The following is a 21,098-nucleotide window of genomic DNA, read 5'->3' as shown; positions in this document are numbered from 1 at the left end:
TTTATTTTCTTATTTATTATTATTATTTTTATAGCCCAATGCTGGACATGACTCACAACCCTGAGATCAAGAGTCAGATGCTTAACTGACTGAGCTACCCAGGCACTCATAGTGATTTTACATGGAAAGGATGTGATATCTAGAATATTTGATGTGACATAATTAAATGAACATTAAAAGAATGAAAACTTAATTTAAAAATATGCTGTATTTAAGAGACTAGTAGACTCTGTACTAGATAGACTCTTTTCATATATTTCTTATCCTCACAATAATCTTGCAAGTGAAGCGACTTATCAAAATCACAGAACTCCTGAAAAGCCAATTTTTATGTATGAGATGGGTTTTTGAAGACTCAACAGTTTGACTATTCCCAATGAAATAATTCCAGGTAGGGGAGACTCATTCTTATAGTGCACAAATCCATCTGTGTTATGGAATGTCTGTTTTTTCCCTCTACATTGTTGCTAGCATTTGAAAAGTGCTCAGGGCTTCGGTGTTAGAGCAGCTTTTTGACCTCTCTTTTTATCACACCAGATTTTCACTATAGTTTTCAGTACTAGCACCACTACTAACTAAATGCATGAGTGACATTGCTATAGTCTATTAAAAAGATTTCAAACTGGGCAGCCCCAGTGGTGCAGCGGTTTAGCGCCGCCTGCAGCCCAGGGTGTGATCCTAGAGACCTGGGATCGAGTCCCACGTCAGGCTCCCTGCATGGAGCCTGCTTCTCCCTCTGCTTATGTCTCTGCCCCTCTCTCTCTCTTTCTGTGTCTCTCATGAATAAATAAAATCTTTAAAAAATTTTTTAAAAAAAGATTTCAAACTATAATAATAAATATTAAAAATATTTCTTCACATACACAAACCCCAGTTTCCCAAAGACATTTTCATGCCTACCATTTACCGCTTAAGAATTCTTTTTTTTAGGGCAGCCCGGGAGCTCAGTGGTTTAGCGCCACCTTCAGCCCAGGGCATGATCCTGGATACCCAGGATCGAGTCCCACGTCTGGCTCCCTGCATGGAACCTGCTTCTCCCTCTGCCTGTGTCTCTGCCTCTTTCTGTGTCTCTCATGAAATTTATTAAATAAGTAAAATCTTTTTAAAAAAATTTTATTTTTTAAGGGACACCTGGGTGGCTCAGTGGTTGAGCATCTGCCTTAAGCTCAGGGCATGATCCTGGGGTCCTGGGATTGAGTCCCACATTGGGCGCCCCACAGGGAGCCTGCTTCTCCCTCTATGTCTCTGCCTCTCTCTGTGTGTCTCTCATGAATAAATAAATAAAATACTTTAAAAAACCTTTTTTTTTTTTTTAACGTAGTGGCATAAGTGGTGCCACCATGTGGTAATAGCAGAAACTCAGTTTATACTTCGCTTGGCCTATCAGCCTTGAAATTAAGTTTTTTCATAAAGTGATTTAAAAAATTTTTTGTGGTAGCCATAACTTGTATATTAAAGTAAGGCTTTATGTCAGACTGCCCTGATCTTTATTTCCTCTAATTTTTTTTATTGTGTGGTAAAATATAGATAATGTAAAATAAATAAATAAAAATAGATAATGTAAAATTTATTAGCTTAATCACTTTCAAAGATACAGTTCAGTGATATTAAATGCATTTATGTTTGCAGCTGTTACCACCATCCATTTGTAGAATTTTTTCATCTGGTAAAACTGAAACTCTGTACCCTTTAAATATTAACTTCCCATTCTCCCCTTCTCTCATTCCTTGGCTACCACCATTCTACTTATTCCTCTATGATCTTCACTACCTTATATAAGTGAAATCATGTAGTATTTGTATTTTTGTTACTGGCTTGTTACATGTAACATAATGTCCTCCAGCTTCATCCATGTTGTAACATGTGTCAGAATTTGCCTTTCTGGGACGCCTAGGTGGCTCAGCAGTTGAGCACCTGCCTTTGACCCAGGATGTGATCCTGGAGACCTTGGATCATGTCCCACATCAGGCTCCCTGCATGGACCCTGCTTCTCCCTCTGCTTGTGTCTCTGCCTCTCTCTCTCTCTGTGAGTCTCTCATGAATAAATAAATAAAATCTTTAAAAAAAAAAAAAAGAATTTGCTTTTCTTTTGAGCTGAATATTTCATTATTTTTACCACATTTTAGCTGTTGTGAATATTGCTGCTAAGTTCAAAATCTTGTCAAATGTGGCTACAACTTCAAAAAAGTCTTATCTCTTCTAGATCCTGAATTGTCTTGTATTGCCTTGCCTGATATACTCTAGTATGTGTTTCTTCTCCAGGTGAACCGTCCTATTGGCAGGGTACAGATCTTCACTGCAGACTTGTCTGAAATTCCCCGTTGCAACTGTAAAGCTACTGATGATAATCCTTGTGGGATAGACTCTGAGTGCATCAATCGCATGCTACTATATGAGTGCCACCCCACAGTATGTCCTGCTGGAGGACGCTGCCAAAACCAGTGTTTCACTAAGCGCCAGTATCCAGAGGTTGAAATTTTCCGCACGTTACAGAGGGGTTGGGGTCTTCGGACTAAAACAGATATTAAAAAGGTGAAGAAATTTTTTCATAATTTCTGATTTTTTTCTTTTTTGCATTTGTTTAATATGAGTAATTAATTATTCTTGATTAATATGAGAAAATGATCATTAGAGGGAAGATAACATAGTATAAGAATTAACCTTACTGTTGGGTCTTGCTGTATCCTAGAGTTTAGAGGCTTGAGAATAGTCTCCTTTACCTCTAAAGTCCTTAGTATTGATCATGTTCACTGTATATGAGGATAAAAAAATGAAGGGAATTCATAGAGATACTGTGGCCTTATTTATTTACTCTTTTGTGACAATCCTGGAATTTGTAGTTAAGATAAAGGGGATAATGAATATGTGATGACAGGGATGTTAATCACCTAAAAAATAAAATCTGTTTTTACTACGGGAAAATGTGTTTTGGTTCATGGAAAATAAAGAAGGATTAGGCCTTCTCTAATAAAAGTGCAGTAACATCTTCAATTTCAAACTTAGAAGGAACTGCAAGTATATAGTCTTTGTGTAGAATAAATCTTATTTGACATCTTAATAAAATAAGCCTTATTCTAGTTATGCTTTCTGAAGAATTCTACTGAAATTGGTTTCTAGTAAAGGAAGTATATATCGGTTGGTCTGTTATTTGCTAAGTAGCTATTATATATCTCCTGTGTGCCAGGCATTGTGCTGTAAACACAGTGAGAGACATAGCCCATCCTTTCATAAAGTTCACATTCTAGCGGGGAGAGACATAGATCAAGTAGTTCCCCAATATAGAAGCACAAAGGGTTCTGGAGGCATGTGATAAACCAGGTAAGTGGCCTGAAATTAACTTTAAGAATATTTTAGGTTGAGAATTTAAAGGTAAGTAGTGATTGGCTTAGTCTAGTTGACTCCTAAAGCATTGTAGGCAAAGTGGACAGCATCGATGAAAGCCAGTATGATTGTAGTGCAGCAAGTCAGGAGGGGACAGTATTGTAAAATGTGGAAGGGCAGCAGGCCAGGGCATGGTCCAAGGAAAAAAACATAGTTTATGGAAACTGACTTTCATGTTTTTGGGCATTTAAAGAGATCAACCATCTGTATCACCATTATAATGGAGCCCTAGCTTACTTACTTCCATGTTGGTTGATCTTGAGTGTCCAGAGTATCCTGGTCTTTCTCATGGTGACAGTGATATGAGTGGGAGGTGTTTTTCATTGTCAAATAGTTGAAGCATATTTGTGTTTCTTGAATGAACCTTTGTTAAATTGACTAGGTACATGTATGTGAACTACTTTGGAGATTCTGTTATTTTCATGAATTAAAAAAAAAAAAAACAGTTTGGGAACACAGTTGTGCTTTTTGCCATTAAGAACTATTTCTTATTCTAGGGTGAATTTGTGAATGAGTATGTGGGTGAGCTAATAGATGAAGAAGAGTGCAGAGCTCGAATCCGTTATGCCCAGGAACATGATATCACTAATTTCTATATGCTTACCCTAGACAAAGTAAGTATTATTTCCATTGTTATAAGATTGTGAAATTGAGCCATTAGTGTGTGTAGGCATATAATTCACTGCCCAAAACAGTATTCCCTTACATTCATTCATAGGGTTAGTTAGCTTGGTCAGAGTTCTAGCATAGCTAAATTTGCTCATTTCTGGCTATACATCCATTGCCAAAGGCAACAAAGGTACTCTTTGCTTTCTTTTTGAACTGTCCAATATTAGTTGGGTATTCTGTCTTTCAGTATTTTTCCTATAGGATTAAAACCTGGAGCCAGCCAAGTAAATAATGATTCTTTCACCCTTTTATTTTAGATTGAGAAACTGATTTGTTTACTATTTAGTGCATTGAGAAGGTCATATAAATTGTAGAACTTAGCTTCTGAGACTAAGTCATCATTTCCAGTTATAGGAATTTGCTGATGAGTTTCATTTCATTAGTGCCTAGAATTATATTTGAGACTCATTCCTAATTCCAACATCCTAATATATTTATTTTCTATGTATCTGAGATTCTTCCTTATACCTGAATATTAGGGTCTGCTAGCTCCCTGTGACCCCTTCCATTGGCTATTATAACAGAATTCTCTTCTGATGTGAAACTTTGTGAACATTTATCAATTTGAACTCTTTGGTTTGTGAGATCATCACCTCCAGATATTCAGATCTTCGTTCGGGATGGGGTCTCAACATCAATATTAAAAACTCCTTAGGTGAGCGCCTGGGTGGCTCATTTGTTGAGCATTTGCCTTTGGCTCAGTTGTGATCTCGGGGTCCTGGGATCAAGTTCTCCCTCTGCCTATATCTCTGCTTCTCTCTCTGTGTGTCTCTCATGAATAAATAAATAAAATCTTAAAAAAAGAAACAAAACAACCCTTAGGTGATTTCTAATGTGTTGCCTAGGTTCAGGACCACCTAACTGAGAGGATGGGGCAAGCTGCTGCCTGTATAGCAGTGGTCCTCAAACTTGAGCATATATCAGAATCCTCTAGTGGGCTTGCTGTAACACAGATTGCTGGCCTCAAGAGTTTCTGCTTTATTATGTTTGAAGTGCAGCCCAAGAATTTGTATTTCCAATAAGTAATAGATGTGGTGCTATTGCTGGATTAGTGACTACACTGTGAGAACTCCTGGGAGAGTTAAACTTTAGAAATAGGAACTCCAACTTGTTAGAATACACGGGAAGTATCTAATGACCATCATCTCTTGGAATTTAAGGACCGGATCATTGATGCTGGTCCCAAAGGAAACTATGCTCGGTTTATGAATCATTGCTGCCAGCCCAACTGTGAAACACAGAAATGGTCTGTGAATGGAGATACCCGTGTTGGCCTTTTTGCCCTGAGTGACATTAAAGCAGGTAAGTGTCAATTAAGGATCCTGGAGCTAAGAAGGGAATTTCAGGTTTTATCATCTAAAAATCCCATATGTCTTATAACCCAAAATGAGGTCTGCAAACTCTTAGGGATACAGAAAAGACTTTCCAGGTGGCACTTGGCATAGAATATTTTTGTGGTGATTGGTGGTATGGCAAAAGATACATTAAGTATGTCATTTAACCAGTTTTTTTAATTGTACGGTTTTATGGGAATAGATCATTCACATTTTTGTGCAGCTGTCGCCTCTATCCATCTCTATAACCTTTTCATCTTCCCCAAGGGAAACTCTATCTGTTAAACACCAATCCCCCATTTTCTCTCCCCTCAGCCCTTGGCACCATGGTCAGACACTATTCCAAACATTACCATATTTAGTCTTCACAAAAATGCTGTGAAGTATATGGTATTATACCTGTTTTACTTGGATTCTTGGATCTGGCACTTCTAACCACCCTGGGGAATATCCTGTGACTTCAGTCCTTATATCTCTCTTGACTGCTTTCAGTACATTTGTACTTGGAACTTTAGTCTTTGTCCATGTGGATGGATTCCTCTACCATTTCTAGCCACAAATTTTTCTTCTCTCTCCTCCCATATTCACTTAGCTCAATTAACATGGTGTGGGAATTCACAGACCTTGTTCTTATCCTCACTTAACTTCCAGTCTACATGGGTGGGATGAGAGGAATGAGACAGAATGTGCTCAGTGCTATGTGGAGTTCATGTGAAGCTGCAGCCTTGGCAGATGGAATCAGAACTTTTCAGCTTGCTCTACTTACTCATTCAACTTTGCTGACTTTTCATATACCTGCTCTGCTTTCTACCACATGTGTCATACTCCTTATCTTTTCCATTACCCTTTGCCATATCCCATAAGTGCAGACCTCAAGGATTGTTGAATAATGAACTCTTTTCTAGAATGGTATGAATCTTGCCTTTATGTACACCTGTACCTTCCGGTTTATCCTTTGTGCAGTTATGTTTACATAGTGGATGGTGAGTAAGCAGCAGGTTGTATCAAATATCCTCCTATCTTATGTTTGTGTATATGGTTGAGTTGTATTATAAGCACATTAAATTAATGGAAATTCAGTTATAAACCCATAAGATTGTTTAATAAGAAAAGAATAGTGTGAGTAGATTATCTATCATTCAGTACAGTATTCCACAGTGGATGTGAAAGGGAAGACATAACCCTGCTGTTACCTTGGTCAGTCTCAGTTCCTGCAAGCTCCTTGCAGTATGAACCTCTTAACACGCCGTGAGTGATTGCAGGTTTTGTACCGTTTGGACCCCTAAAAATAAAGCAGCTGCTTTATAATTTGCTTAGCTCAATAAACAAATAATCTATATTAATCCAATATTAGATGAAAAACTATATATATATCAGTCTCATTGATGAAAGATAGGTCAGTGTGCAATGGGAAATCTAAGATTTAATCATTTTGACCAAATGATTATCACTTTAAAAATTAACGGTGAGGGGCAGCCCTGGTGGCCCAGCGGTTTGGCACTGCCTTCAGCCCAGGGCATGATCCCGGAGACCTGGGATCGAGTCCCACATCGGGCTCCCTGCCTGGAGCCTGCTTCTCCCTCTGCCTGTGTCTATTCCTCTCTCCCTCTCTCTCTGTGTCTCTCATGAATAAATAAAATATTAAAAAAAAAAATTAACAGTGAACCGTTACCCCAGTGCAGAGTTAATCTCTTTGTATACATATATTAAAAATTCTTATATTTGTTAGGCCTTCCCTAACATGGTTTGAATTTGAATATTTGTGTGTTTTATTTGCTCTCAGTTTTGATAAGATTGACTTTTGACAGAAAGGGACAATTTGTCCCTTAAATCTGTACATCTTTTTTAAAAGTTTACAAGTTAGTGCTATGTGCATTATGTCAGTACTCTAAATAAGCTTGAGATTGTCTCTCCATTTAATAAATGTACTCTCAGGGCTCAAATCACCCAGCTAGATTGTGGTAGTAGGGATATAAAGCTGGGGCCTGTGTCTGATCTGTGGTGTAGAGTTCTCTAGTATTATTCTGTATTGAGATGTCTCTCCCTAAGTTGTGCTAGGTTTGGCACAGACCAACAGCTTTTCTTCATACTTTTATTCCCAATGCCTAGCACATCAGTGTTTTTGTTTGTTTGTTTGTTTGCTTTTGGTAATGAATTAATATATTTTGATTCTGAAAGGTTAGAAAACAAACAACTTGGGATAATCAGAATCTCTACAGTAAAGGTTATTTTAAATATCACTTGTTAAGCTGTGTAAGTTTTTCTGCTATTAAGTTGTACTTGCTGATTAATAACATTACAAGATTAGATTTTATTAATATTTCATTAATATAGCTGGATTAGAGTTAATAAACCCCTTTCTAGCCTCTGAAAAATCTGTTCTGCAAGTCCATAACCTTTGTGATTAATACAGAAATAATGTAATTAAAGCCATAGATAGTAATATTTTCATGGTCTTTTATGCAGGCACTGAACTTACCTTCAACTACAACCTAGAATGTCTTGGGAATGGAAAGACTGTTTGCAAGTGTGGAGCCCCAAACTGCAGCGGCTTTTTGGGTGTAAGGCCAAAGGTACCTTCCAAACGTTTCCATTGCGAATAATGGTGTAGTCCTCCCACCCTAACCAGTGGAACAGCTGACTCTAAGATGTCTTTTTGGAATAATGACATTGGATAGTTGTCAGTAGGACAACTGGCACTTAACTAAGCATGTTGATGATCAGTTTGGTTATTCAAAAGCTGATCTTTGGGTATTTTTGAGCAGTCTGACTTCTAATTGGTAACACCTTTCTAGCTAAAAAAGCTGTAAGATAGGAATCCATAAGGTAGATTACTTCCCATGTCTTTATTGGTCTCAGCTGATCATACTCACATTTCCTAATAAGCTACTTAGATTCTTGGTATCTTATGTCCCATCTGTTTCTCTTTTTTAAGCTCTCAAAGAGTCCAATATTGAATTTAAGATTCTAAATGTAGTATAACACTGTGGATAAACATAGGACCCTTAATCTTACCATCTTAACAAAGGATAACCATTGTTGTGTCTTACTCCCTGGGTTTTTATGTGCATTTTAGCTGGCTTACAATTCTGTAAAGAAATACTTATAATTCTATATCCTGCATTTCTTAAATATTATAATTTTTTCCTTGCTGTCACATGGTCTTTTTGACTATTATCTTTAGTGACTGTTCAATTTTTGAATACACTGGTTGGACTGTACTAGATGAACATACATTCTTATTTTTCAATTAACTTACAGAACACTGAAAAGTGAAGTTTAATTTTCATGAAAAGTAGGCTACACAGCGACTCCAATTGGATATTTCCCATTATGCTCTTTTAATTATGGAAGTCAACATTAACAACTGAAAAATGCAAATTAGCCCAGAAACCAATAACTAAAGGGGGAGCAATAATTTTGAGCAAAAACACATGATGATAAACACCCACCAATTATTCTTTTATCAAATAAGGAAAGTTATGTTTATATTTTATGGAGTTTTTTTTCTTTAGTCAGTTAAATGGTCTTGTTCCTTAAGGTGTCCAGTTTATTTTTTCTCTATAAATCAAATTAATAACTGAGTTTAACAAAGGTTAATGGTATTACAGTCACTAGGAATGTCTTTCTGCATCCTTAACATCTATGTAACATTTCACACATGAAGCAGAGAAATTTAAGGGCAGAAGTTTAGAAATGGGAGATCACTGTGGGATAGTAATAAATCAGACTGATTGTGGATGTCTCCAGTCCAAGATAAATAATGTGATGAAACCCACGGGATTTGGTAACCAAGTGTGGGCTTCAGGGAACACAGAGGAGAACTGCTGGCTACACCAGGATCTGTCTTGGGGACTAGTGGATATGAACCTAATTTGATATAGATGAAGGGCACATAGCTTATTGTGGGCAAGGACCATGAGTTTTTTGTGCCTTACTAACATTTGACTCTTAATAAGTGCTCAGTGAAGGTTTGTTGAATAAAGAAATGTGTGTGTATACACAGATATGACACACATAGACAAACATAAAAGTAAAACTTAATGAAAGGAGAACGTTTAACACTAGCCTTATGTGTTAACAAAAAGAAGTTCATTTCTATTTCATTCAGGTGGTAAGAGTAGTTGATAGAAAAGTTAGTATTAATTTATTGGGTACCTATGATGTGCCAGGTGCCTTTCCTGCATTTTCTCTTATCTTTAGAACAGTCTGTGAGGACTGTCTCTTCCCAGAGGAGAGATGAGGCTCAGAGAGGATAGTTAACCTGGTCAAGATCACACAACCCATGTATCGACAGAATGCTGACTGCTCAATATCTGACCTCTAGAATCAGCCGATTGCCACAGAAGAAAAGTCAAAGAAATTCAAGAAGAAGCAACAGGGGAAGCGCAGGACCCAGGGTGAAATCACAAAGGAGAGAGAGGATGAGTGTTTCAGCTGTGGGGATGCTGGCCAGCTCGTCTCCTGTAAGAAGCCAGGCTGCCCAAAAGTTTACCACGCTGACTGTCTAAATCTAACCAAGCGACCAGCAGGTTGGTGACAAAATCCATTTAGCGTGCTGCTTGTTCTCTGCCAGAATTGTCAGAGCCCCATGGTCTTCCCATTTTATAGCATTGAAGGAGGTATGGTTCATATTCTCATTCTGGAAATAAAGGCTTGGAATCCTAGGTTAGAGAAGGGAACACAAACTTATTATATGTCAAGCAGTTTGTTTATATTTATGTTATGTTATTTTATCCTCCCAGCAACCCATAAAGATGAGACCTTTTCACCTTCCCATGATGCAGATGAGGAAAACTGAGAGTCCAGTTTGGTGAGATGACTTGTCACAATAGAGCATGTAGATGGAGGAGTTGAATTGAAAGCCAGGTTTTCTGACATCAAGGCCACTAAATCTGTTTCCTTTCAAAAGAAAGAGAGGTTGATATAGCATGGAGTTTGGGGTTAATTCAGTCAGTGAAGTGTGGACTAGACATCCTTTTAGCCCCCTTCACCCACTCCCTTCTGACAGAGAGGCAGCTCCATCAGCGGATATATGAGAAAGCTGCTTAGGCAGATAGAAGGTGTTAAGGAATTTGTGGCTGGCATAGCCGCTAGCTTTTGAGTGGTCGTTTGGAGTTAGAAGGATTTTAAGGAAGTTGGATATGTGGTCTGTTTTTATTGACAGAAGCAAGAAAGCAATAGGGGGCCACTCCATCTGAGGAGATTATACATCACAAGTGGCCTGCTCCCAGGAATTGCAGAGAGAACTTTGGGGTGGGAGTGAGAGGAGTTTGTCCCTGAACTAGCTTTCCTTTGATGTATAGTTGCCAGGGGTAATGCAATAATAGAAACAGAGGTAGTGTGAGGGCAAGGCCACTTGACAAGTCATGTCAGGAAGTGGAGATGGAGAATTGTTTCAGGATCAATAGTTCAGGATTATAGCTGGTACAGGCTGCAATAGAACTTGTCTTGCATAGAAGCCAGGAGTCAGGGTTTATTTGGAAACTGAACTTGGACTAAAACACCATGGACATCAGAGACTCTCAGGTATCATGAAATAGGGCAAACAGATGGTAGGTCAGGATCTTTTCCACTTGTTCTGTGTGGACAATATAGGTAAAATTTGTGCTAGTTTCAAGACTTGAAACCGAGCAAAAGGAAATCTGCCCAGTTTTTCATATTTGTGTATCTCCTCCCTGTTCCTAAATATAACCAAATAAGTAGAAGTTTTAATAGCTGAGATTATCCCTTTAGAGTTGAATATTTAAAGGCTATATAAAGACAAATGGAGTTTGCAAAACTGTGGAAGTAATGTCTTCACATCCTATCTAAGAGGAGCTTTGGGTTTTTACCCCCCCTAGAAATAGTCATAGAAATAAGAAATTACCACTGCCTATATGTTTAGTTGATAATCAGTTGGTACTTGGTACTTTGCTTTTATTTTTATGTGTTATACAGGAGAATCAGATTCTGGGGCCGGGGAGGTGTTAAGTGAGTGGCATGAGCTTTCTACAGAAGGTAGCAATTTGAAATCACTCCTTTGACGCACACTCAGAGCCACGGTCCATTTCATGCACCTTGCTTGTTTTCCTAAGTGTTTGTTTCACATCTTTGTTTTTAGGGAAATGGGAGTGTCCTTGGCATCAGTGTGACATCTGTGGGAAGGAAGCAGCCTCCTTCTGTGAGATGTGTCCCAGCTCCTTTTGTAAACAGCATCGGGAAGGGATGCTCTTCATCTCCAAACTGGATGGGCGTTTGTCTTGTACTGAGCATGACCCCTGTGGGCCCAACCCTTTGGAACCTGGGGAGATCCGTGAGTATGTGCCTCCCCCAGTACCGCTGCCTCCAGGCCCAGGCACTCACCTGGCAGAGCATTCATCAGGAGTGGCTGCTCAGGGGCCCAAGATGTTGGATAAGCTGCCTGCTGACACCAACCAGACACTGTCACTGTCCAAAAAAGCTCTGGCAGGAACTTGTCAGAGGCCACTGCTGCCTGAAAGACCTCCTGATAGAACTGACTCCAGGCCCCAGCCTGTAGATAGGGTCAGGGACCTTGCTGGGTCGGGGACCAAACCCCAATCCTTGGTATCCAGCCAGAAGCCATTGGACAGGCCACCTGCAGTGGCAGGACCAAGACCCCTACTATCTGACAAACCCTCTCCAGTGACCGGTATAAGCTCCTCACCCTCAGTCAGGTCTCAATCACTGGAAAGACCTCTGGGGACAGCTGACCCAAGGCTGGATAAATCCATAGGTGCTGCCAGCCCAAGGCCCCAGTCACTGGAGAAAACCCCAGGCCCTCCTGGCCTGAGACTTCCACCGCCAGACAGACTGCTTGTCACCAGCAGTCCCAAACCCCAGACTTCAGACAGGCCCCCAGACAAATCCCATGCTTCTTTGTCCCAGAGACTCCCACCTCCTGACAAAGTACTTTCAGCTGTGGTCCAGACCCTGGTAGCTAAAGAAAAAGCACTGAGGCCCGTGGACCAGAATACTCAGTCAAAAAATAGAGCTGCTTTGGTGATGGATCTCATAGACCTAACTCCTCACCAGAAAGAGCGGGCTGCTTCACCTCATGAGGTCACACCACAGGTTGATGAGAAGATGCCAGTGTTGGAGTCAAGCTCATGGACTGCCAGTAAAGGTCTGGGGCAGATGCCACGAGCTGTAGAGAGAGGCAGTATGTCAGACCCTGTCCTTCAGCCACCAGGGAAAACAGCCGTCCCTTCGGAGCACCCCTGGCAAGCGGTTAAATCACTCACCCAGGCCAGACTTCTCTCTCAGCCTTCTGCCAAGGCTTTTTTATATGAGCCAACAACTCAGGCCTCAGGAAGAGCACCTGCAGGGGTGGAGCAGATACCAGGGCCTCCCAGCCAAGCACCAGGCCTGGTGAAGCAGGTGAAGCAGATGACCGGAGGCCAGCAACTACCTGGACTTGCTGCCAAGAGTGGGCAGTCCTTCAGGCCTCTTGGGAAGGCCCCATCCACCCTCTGTACTGAAGAGAAGAAGTTGGCAACTGCAGAGCAGAGTCCCTGGGCCCTGGGAAAGTCCTCACCAGGGCCAGGGCTCTGGCCCATGGTGGCTGGACAGACAATATCGCCGTCTTGCTGGTCCTCTGGGAACACACAGACATTGGCACAGACTTGCTGGTCTCTTGGAAGAGGGCAAGACCCTAAACCAGAGCAAAATACACTTCCAGCTCTTAACCAGGCTCCTTCCAGTCACAAGTGTGCAGAGTCAGAACAGAAGTAATATGAGTAAATGTCACATGACCAGACCAGCTGCCCCCAGGGTTCTTGGGAAAGGGAAAATCATCTCTCTTTTCCCCTCTTAAAAAACAGACCCTCAACACTTTTCCACTGTTATTCTTTCCTTATATCCCAACACTCAGAACTCTTGTGACATTAGCCAGTGGGGGCATGTGGTTGTGTAAACCATGTATGGAAATCCAAGTGGGCCCTAGCCAAGGAGACAGACAGACTTCGGTCTTTTTCCTCCAATCTTTACACATGGTAACTTGAAATAAAAAGTCCACTCTGGAGTCAAGCATGGGATTCAATTCCACTGGTCAGGTTGGAAGGTAGAGGGGCTCTCAAAGCTATTTCTCTAGCCCTACTGAACCCCTCTGAGGGCACCTGATGAACACTTGGGAGGAACTGATATCTGTTCATATCAGTGGTGATTTCTTGAGCACTCACATGTGCTAGACCAGGTGCTAGTCACTGACAGGAGATACAGAGATAAAGAAGACCTGATCCCTGTGAGTCTAACATGCCTGCCTGGGTTTCCAGGTTGTTTTCACGAACCTTTGACCAGGAAATAACAGGAAGTTCTGAGGGGCCCTGGGGCTCCAGACTCATTTTGTAATGTCCTTTATGGCCCCAGAAGTAGTTGTGTTGAGTAAGTGTCCCCTGGTTGGGTGTGCTTGTGTGTGCGTGTGCATGCATGCACGCTCATGTGGAGGTCACTATAGGTGGGAGGGGGTTGCATTGAGGCCACGTGGAGCCATTGGCTGGGCAGCCACTACTACTGCTGTCTGGGTTGTGCAGTCTGAAACTCTGTCCTTGACAGAGCAGCTGGTTGTGGGGGGCTGGGCTCTACAAGGACATAGCTTTCCTCAAGTATAAGAAGGCAATTGGCAAGCTTACCTTTCTTTTCTACCTGTTTTCCTCCTTTTACATCAGCCCACCCCCATGCCCGCCCCCTAAATACTCAGGTGCTTTCAGATTTCAGAGTTGGGCAGTGGACATAGGGAACCTCTGGCAAGCTCTGGGCTACATCTACCACCAGCTCAGGGAGAGTGCCAGATCCTGATAGAAGATTCCCTCTCTTCTGATCCTTCACTCTCTTACCTGAATGGAGGGAGTCCTCTCCTTCACTGGTGGAGTCTACCACCCTATCCCTGAGAATCGCTGTGTTCTATATTGAGAGCACCTGCCTACTGACCTTGTTCAAAGGCAAGCCAGAACCCTTCCCCTATGACTGGCAAGATGGGGTGTTCAGAGCAATGTCCAGTCTGAGAGATGATTCCTCATAACTGCTGATTATCTGTTACTGCTGCCCTGAGCTGGGGCCCAAGGGCTGGGAAATCTGTTGGTGCTACCCTGCCCTACCATTCACCCAGCTCACCAACTGCCAACAGGAAGTGCTGTTTGGCCAGTTCCTTCCCATTCACTCACCCCTCCTTTTGTCCCTAGACCAAACATGTTTACCTCTCTGCTTTGCCAACTTAGCCAGCAGCTTTAGCCAACAGACCATCTCCTGGCCCAGATGTCTCCTGGCCATTCTGTTTCAGTTATGGCTTTTATACCCTCAACAGGATTCTGTATTTTGTCCCAATTTCCTCCTCCTAAGTTCTCATTGAGGTTACCCACATCACTTCTAAGGAGGGAACAATAGTTATAGAAGCATTTGCGCTTTATATAAAGATTAAAAGAATTTGCTTTTATTTCCCAAAGTCTGTCTCGGGTTGAGACACCTGAACTCAGGCAGAGGTGCGAGGCTGGGCAGGGCTGTCCCGAGTCTAGGGGCCTATCTGCATCCCACTTAGACCTCGGAATCTCCTCTGTAAATTCCACCTGCCTAGTTCTCCCCTTTTCATCCTCTCTTCCCACATCATGAGAGAAGAAAACTTCTTTGTTCAAAAGGAAGAGAAAACAAAGCATCTTATTTTCTTTTTAAAATTTTAAACCATGGAAAAGATATTTTTAAAGAAATCCACCCAGAACATTAAAGTTCGTTATATTAAGTATTTATCATGTGTGAGAATAATAAGTATATAACTTCAGCTAGTAGGTCCCTTTCCCTAATCTCTTAGGCTGTATGAGTAGGGTTTGCTTGGTGCCAGTCCTGTGCCCTTTTCTCTCCTGTCATCTGTAGTTGTGATCAGAAAAAGATATTCGCACTGCACTGTCAGAATCTCCTTTCACTATGTTGTGTGTTAAATTACCGTAGCTCTTTGTTTCATGAAATAAACTGTGAATTTGGGGGTGGGTGGGGTGTGTGCAGGCTATGTAAAAAAAATTAAGTGGAGAAGTTTGATCCTGAAATAGGCTTTGGTAGGTAATTGACTTGACATCCGCTCTCTAGATATGTCTCACAGGACAAGGAGTGAGGGAAAGGTGGGCCATAATTGGCCACTGTGATTTTGTTTTGGTTCTTTCCATTCTCCACCATTTGCTGGAAACTTCCTTCCAGAACTGCCTGGGAAAACAACTTTTGAGGTGTGCTTGGTTTGGGGGTGAGGGTGGGGGGGTGGCAGTTCTTTATCTAAATGGATAGACAACCAGGCTTTTGTGAGGGTTACTGAAAGGCTCTCAGGTAGAATGGAAACTAGAAATTCAGCTATCAGGCCCACCTCATACCTGATACCAGATTGTTAACATCAAGAAAGCAGTCACCATACAATTAGAAGCAGAGCCAGAAGGACTGTTGGGAAATTGAGACTCTTGCATGAGGGTCAGTGGGGAGGGAGTAACCTTGCCAGCCCTTGGGGACTCTCCTGGAGCCCTGTACTGAGACCTTTTCTCCAGAGGGTGTGAATTGGCAGTTAAAAGGAAAGCTTTTCTCTTAGAATCCTGATCTTTGTGTAGGGTGGTATTTTGGTATTTGGCCAAGTGCCTGGAAATCAGGATCTCAAGAGAATGCCTCTGAGCCAGTCCCCAGGAAATGTTTCCAAGAGGGAAGCCATGGCTTCCATAGGTTGCTAAAGAACCAATATGTCTCCTAGCCCTGTTAAGTCAAAAGGACTTTATGGAAATTTGAATTCAAAGCCTCGTTTGCTTCTCCTTTGGAGAAACCCATTCTAAGAGCAAAATAGCTGTCAAAGCTACAGAAGTATCCCAGGTTTTTAAATGTCTGCTTCCCCCATAAGTTACTGAGTTTGAGGTGATTTAAGTCACTGTGTTGATCCTCTAATGAATAACTACCAAATCTGCATCTTTAGCATCGATGGAAATAATTGTTTTATCACATTCTCTACCCCACACTACAGTCAGGGCACAAAGCGCATCAGTGATCCTTTCCCAGGTTCAGCAGCATCTCCTTACTGGAACTGGACTCCCAGGTCACATCATGAGAACAGAATGGCAGGAAGGAAGTATGGTCCTGGCAGCTTCCCCTGTGGAAAGGAATCAGGAAAGCACTAAACGTGGTTGGATTTTGCCCTCCGCTCCTATAAAGTGGGTTTTCTCCTAAGGCTTTTTTGGAGGATATTGTCATCCTTTTGGGGTTTGTCAACCAGGAGGTCGGAGTGGCCCAGTGTCCTCACCTGAGGTCGTTGCAGGAAAGGAGCTTCCACAAGTCCCTTTTCCTGCTAAATAATGCTTGGGCTGCTTCATGTGCTAGACATTCCAGATCACTTAGAGCTAGGTAGCTGCTGCACGAGACTGTCATTGGTTATGACCAATTAGCTCTCAGCTGAGCTTCCTAGGGCCATTGCAGCAGGGCCAGAGGTTGCTGTAGGACAGATTGAAATAATAGATAATTGCTTTGAACACAAAAAAATGTAATGATGGTGCTAATTTTCTGGTATAAATAAGCACTGCCAAGGGTTGAGAGGGACTGGTGAATTGAGAAACCCAGGTTCCTGCTTTGGAGGAAGAAATTTATGTAGAATGGTTTCTTTGAGGCTCTATTAGAGAAAAAGGCAGAGCCTCAGTGAAGCCTGCACCCGACCCTGGAGTGGTTCAGTGTAATCCTAGGCAGAAGAGATGCTGTATCCAGACGAGGGTGGCCATTGAGTTTCTCAGGGCTGGTGTCACCTTGTCACCTGGTGTAGCCTCCGTCCACACTGCCTAGAACAGGTTGGTAGAGAGCTCCAGCTGTGGGGTTCTCCTGTTACCTTCTGCCCCTCTCTACCTCTTCCACTCTCATGGGAGCACCTCTATTGCTTATGAAAATTAAGGGTAATATTTCTTAAGGAAGTGAAAAGAGTTTATTTTAATTAGAAATCCACAGCCTGAGAAATGTTTCCTCCTAGCATAAGCAAAATCATGTTAAACTCTTACATGGTCCCTTCTCTAGAGCTGCTTTCCCATGACTTTCAAAACATCAGGCTATTGAGGGGCTTCAGTTCTAATATCCTGGAAGTCCAGCAAAGCTTTGTGGACAGGAGATGAGCCCAGGGAGTAGGAGCAAAAGTGAATGGTTGTGGTGCTTTAGACTTCCAGGGTAGGGCAGAAAACAGGCGGTCTCCAGGTCCAAGGTGGGTGCTGCTGTGTGTGCATGTAGAGTGTATTGAAGATGGGTGAGTGCAGCACACGGGAGCTCATGGGAAGAGCAGCTTTCTAAGTCTTGGCGAAGAAACAAGCTGACAATAGAGATCTATATATTTTTTAGAAAGGGGCGGGGGGGGGTTGTCAGCTGAGGTCCATCACTGGTCTTTTGCCCCCTCCCTCCCCATAGATTGTCAGCTGTAAGTGAAACTCTTAGTGAAAATGAGGGGAACCCTGTAGGAGTCCCCATAAACATGTACTGTAATTCTTTGTATATAGAAAAAAAATTACTGTAAAGTAAAGTTTAACTTTACTCTTATGGCCCTTGCCCTGTGTTTTGTTTGTTGTCCGTGGGGAGATGTAGCTTAACAGGAGGGAGGACGGGTTTGGGGTAAGAGCAGAAACCAGCCCAAGATTAGTTCCCAGGTTGGGGACATGGGGAGGTGAACCCCTCCTCTAAGCATCTCCAGGAGTGGTGTGGGTTTCCTCCCAGCAGCCACCAGCTACCAAAATGTCTTTCATTTCTATTGGGAGTGGCTGGTGTCGGTTTCAGCCTCTATATAGGAAGCTTCCATTACCCACGAAGGAAGGGTATTTTAAGGAATTGGTTTTAAAAAAGGAAGCGGAACCAGAGCATTTTCTGAGTGTGAGTCTGGGGAGTAGTGTGGGAAGGTAAGCATTCAATCCTAGCATTACTGTTTGCTCAGGATCTTTGCTGCCCTGAACTGGGTAGTGGTCACCTCATTTTACAGATGAGAAATTCAAGCCCAAGTTACAGTCCCTTTTCTGTTGACAGCTGAATTGGGATCCCAATCTGGATCCGTAAGACCTTTCTGTGTTGCAGAACGTAACAATTTTTCTTCATTAAACCACATTGTATGTCCCTGGGAAGCTTAGGATTGAGCCACAGACATGACTCCAGGATTTAGGCATGACAGAAGTAGTGGTAGAACCTGCTAGTCTGAGTTAGGAGTGCTTGATCCTTTGATCTCTGGGCACCACTTAAGTGCCTGTCTTGCGTGAGCTTTGCATTTCCCCAAACCCAGCCTCTCACCTATCTTTGTCCCCCCCCCCCTAAAGAATAGAAAAAGGCCCTTCTGTTTCTACATTATCTCAGATGTAACACTGGAGTGAAGTACTTGGTTTCCAAAAGGATAAGAGCTGGGAGGAGCCTTAATGTAGGAAGTCAGGCCAGCCAGGTGGCCCCAGAAAGAACTAGGTGTCTTGACACCTAATCCACACAGCAGGGAGAGGGGCTGAGTGTGATTCACAGTGCATCGATTTTATTTACAAATAAAAAGCCACTTAAATAATCTGCAGACACAAGTGCTTCCAGGGCAAGAGCCTGGGGTCCAAGTAAGCCTTTACCCTCCTCACACCCATCAGTCAGCCCAATGCTGCCTCCATTCCATGGGCCAGCACAGGCAGGTGCCACCTCTGCTGCCACGGGGACTGGGGGTAGCTCAGACGTATGACCACTCAAGCCCAGATGGGAGCTAGATCTAGCCCTTCTGGGGGAATTCCTTTAATTCCCCTAGACCAGGTGAGTGGTGGTGTCTCAGTGATGACAACAGCTGTAGAAGTAGGGGTTTGCCTTCTGGCCCAGGTCCACGCCCTTGTCCTCTGTCAAAGAGAGGTGGCAGCTCAGCACCATTCTGTTTGGGGATCAGGTAACTCGTGAAGGGGGCCAGATGCTGTGTGGCTACAGGAAGTCTCCAGTGTCTGGGGAAGCACACACCTGTCATCACCTGGAAGGCAGCCACACTGACGTAATCCTCTGCCACTTTCTGGAAGAGCTCGTCTGGCAGGAAAAAGGACAAGTCAGTGAGAACTCAAAGTCAGTGACCCTGGAATCACCCAACCCAGTAACTCAGCCCTCCAGGCTCTTCTCTGCCTCCTCTGATGCCCTGCCTATTCCTGCTGTGAGGCCCCCTGACAGCACTCACCCACACTCTGGCCTGTCTTGCTGGATGTTTCAAAGAGCTGAGCTTTGATATCTGTAAAGAGAAGTGACTAAAGCCTCCTACCTGAGAATCAGAAGCAAAAGGGAAGGCTAGCAGTTCAGGGAAATTAATGTACCCCACACATTCAGGGAGGCCAGAAGCTCTTCCCAAGGGATCTAGCCTAGCCATGGCAGCTAAGGCAGTTCATATTTTCTGTGCTCTAACCCAAGCAGCCACCTCCCTCCCCCACCCCTGGGGAGCTGAGAACAGCTACTGTCTGCGTAGTCCTGGACATCGTGGAAGTCCACACGTCGACGCCGCCTGTCCTCCTCCAGCAGGTCACTCTTGGTGCCACACAGGTAGATCTGACAACCCTAGAGCAAAAGACAAGGTCAGGGTCCCTCCCATAGACCCCAGCCCCAGGTTTTCTGGTGAGGTCTGGCACTTACCTCCTCTAGGTTGCGCAGTTCCTTCACCCAGAACTTTGCCCGCTCAAAACTGCTACTGTCCGTCAGGTCTTAATACAGACACGCAGAGAACAACCAAGAATCAGGTGCTGTTCTCTAAGACCAGCCTGACATCCACCCCCTCTTGTTTGAGGAACAGGCCAGAACCTCTCTTACCATAGCAGACGATGGCAGCCTTAGCTCCCCGATAGTAGATCCGGCTCATGGCCTCGTAGCGCTCAGAGCCTGCTGTGTCCTGAAGGGCAGGGGCGGCTCAGCCTGAGTTCCTGACCTACTCCCCAAGACTGCAAACTAGTACTACGTTCTCCAGACCCCTATTTTAAACTGGGGTCTGGAATAGAAAAATGGCCTCTAGTCAGCCAGTAACAGGCAGGAGAAAATAAGCCTCCTCAGGAATGGGTCTTAGGATTGCTTGCCCAGGGGACTTACCCAAATACCTAAAGTCACCGTCCGGTCTCCAACGGACATCACCTTGGCCACGAAGGCAGCCCCGATGGTCTGCAATCAGTGGCAAGCGATCAGGGCCGCGGGTGCCGGCCAGCTCCCTCCCACTCGTGCCGGGCCCCGCGCGGCGCACTCACGTTCTGATAGGGCCCCACCAGGAAGCGGTCGTGCACGTATCGTTCCACCAAGCTTGTCTTGCCCACGTACTCCTTGCCCAGCATCACCACCTTGACGTCCACGCGCTGCCCGCTCATGCTCTCTGGGCTGCCTCACCCGCCTCAGGGTCCTGAGCGGGGGCGGGAGGCAAACCCGGATCTCCGCTCGGGCAGGCAGCGCCCAAGCCTCGGCCCCTGACCCCAGGCGCCAAGCTACGCCTGGAGACACGGCGTCGGCGGGAGCTCCGGCAGCTCCCCCGTGTGCCCCACTCCTCGGCCCCCGGCGCTGACCCTCCTTCAAAGAGCCCAGGACTCAGGGCGGCCTGGGAGCGCGCGCGGCAGCGCCCTCAACGGCGCCGCATGCCGCCGCCCAGCTCGGCCTTCGGGCTCAGGCGTCGATCCGGCACGGACTCCTCCCCACAGAACCTAGGGGCCCCTTCAACCCGGGTCGGTCCTGCAGCGCCGAGACTCCCGCGGGCGAGGGGGGGCGAGTGTAAAGGGTGAGGGG

General features: G+C 43.9%; 2 protein-coding genes across 15 annotated transcripts in view; one reads left to right on the top strand and one right to left on the bottom strand.

Moving 5' to 3' along the window:
- NSD1 (nuclear receptor binding SET domain protein 1) overlaps nt 1-17,900 on the top strand; it is a 154,247-nt gene extending 136,347 nt beyond the window's left edge. For all 9 annotated transcript variants that reach the window (XM_077895393.1, XM_077895397.1, XM_077895400.1 and 6 more), the window contains 6 exons: nt 2,263-2,532; nt 3,879-3,995; nt 5,211-5,352; nt 7,851-7,957; nt 9,712-9,916; nt 11,488-17,900. In XM_077895393.1, coding sequence (XP_077751519.1) covers nt 2,263-2,532; nt 3,879-3,995; nt 5,211-5,352; nt 7,851-7,957; nt 9,712-9,916; nt 11,488-13,118 — 2,472 coding nt within the window. In that variant the 3' untranslated portion in view covers nt 13,119-17,900. The remainder of the gene's footprint in view (nt 1-2,262; nt 2,533-3,878; nt 3,996-5,210; nt 5,353-7,850; nt 7,958-9,711; nt 9,917-11,487) is intronic.
- RAB24 (RAB24, member RAS oncogene family) lies at nt 8,702-21,062 on the bottom strand. Of its 6 annotated transcripts, none has more exons than XR_013378049.1 (11): nt 20,573-21,061; nt 20,421-20,489; nt 20,148-20,226; nt 19,974-20,041; nt 19,775-19,898; nt 19,528-19,578; nt 19,320-19,382; nt 16,636-16,823; nt 12,417-16,485; nt 10,157-10,286; nt 8,702-10,048 (listed from the first exon to the last, which is right to left on the bottom strand). XR_013378049.1 is itself a non-coding variant. In XM_077895413.1 (8 exons), the coding sequence occupies exons 1-8, from the start codon at nt 20,687-20,689 to the stop codon at nt 19,140-19,142; spliced, it is 636 nt and encodes a 211-aa protein (XP_077751539.1). In that variant the 5' UTR covers nt 20,690-21,056; the 3' UTR covers nt 18,843-19,139. The 6 variants fall into 6 exon arrangements, 2 of the variants coding, with proteins under 2 accessions (XP_077751539.1, XP_077751541.1); XR_013378051.1 differs by having other exon boundaries at nt 19,799-19,898; nt 20,573-21,058; XR_013378048.1 differs by lacking the exon at nt 16,636-16,823 and having other exon boundaries at nt 20,573-21,062.
- Between the last annotated feature and the right edge of the window lie 36 nt (nt 21,063-21,098).

Source organism: Canis aureus, chromosome 4 (assembly GCF_053574225.1).
Source record: "Canis aureus isolate CA01 chromosome 4, VMU_Caureus_v.1.0, whole genome shotgun sequence".
In the NCBI taxonomy this organism is placed as follows: domain Eukaryota; kingdom Metazoa; phylum Chordata; class Mammalia; order Carnivora; family Canidae; genus Canis; species Canis aureus.
Note: the sequence above shows the minus strand (reverse complement) of the source record. Positions and strands in the feature narration are given on the sequence as shown.

What these genes read in the sequence shown, in the direction of transcription:
- RAB24 (XM_077895413.1), bottom strand. Translation starts at nt 20,689, where the DNA reads ATGAGCGGGCAGCGCGTGGACGTCAAGGTGGTGATGCTGGGCAAGGAG. An exon ending in TGGTGGGGCCCTATCAGAAC is followed by an intron (nt 20,490 to 20,572) that starts GTGAGTGCGCCG and finishes CACTGATTGCAG; the next exon opens with ACCATCGGGGCTGCCTTCGT. An exon ending in GGCTGCCATCGTCTGCTATG is followed by an intron (nt 20,042 to 20,147) that starts GTAAGAGAGGTT and finishes GTCTGTATTAAG; the next exon opens with ACCTGACGGACAGTAGCAGT.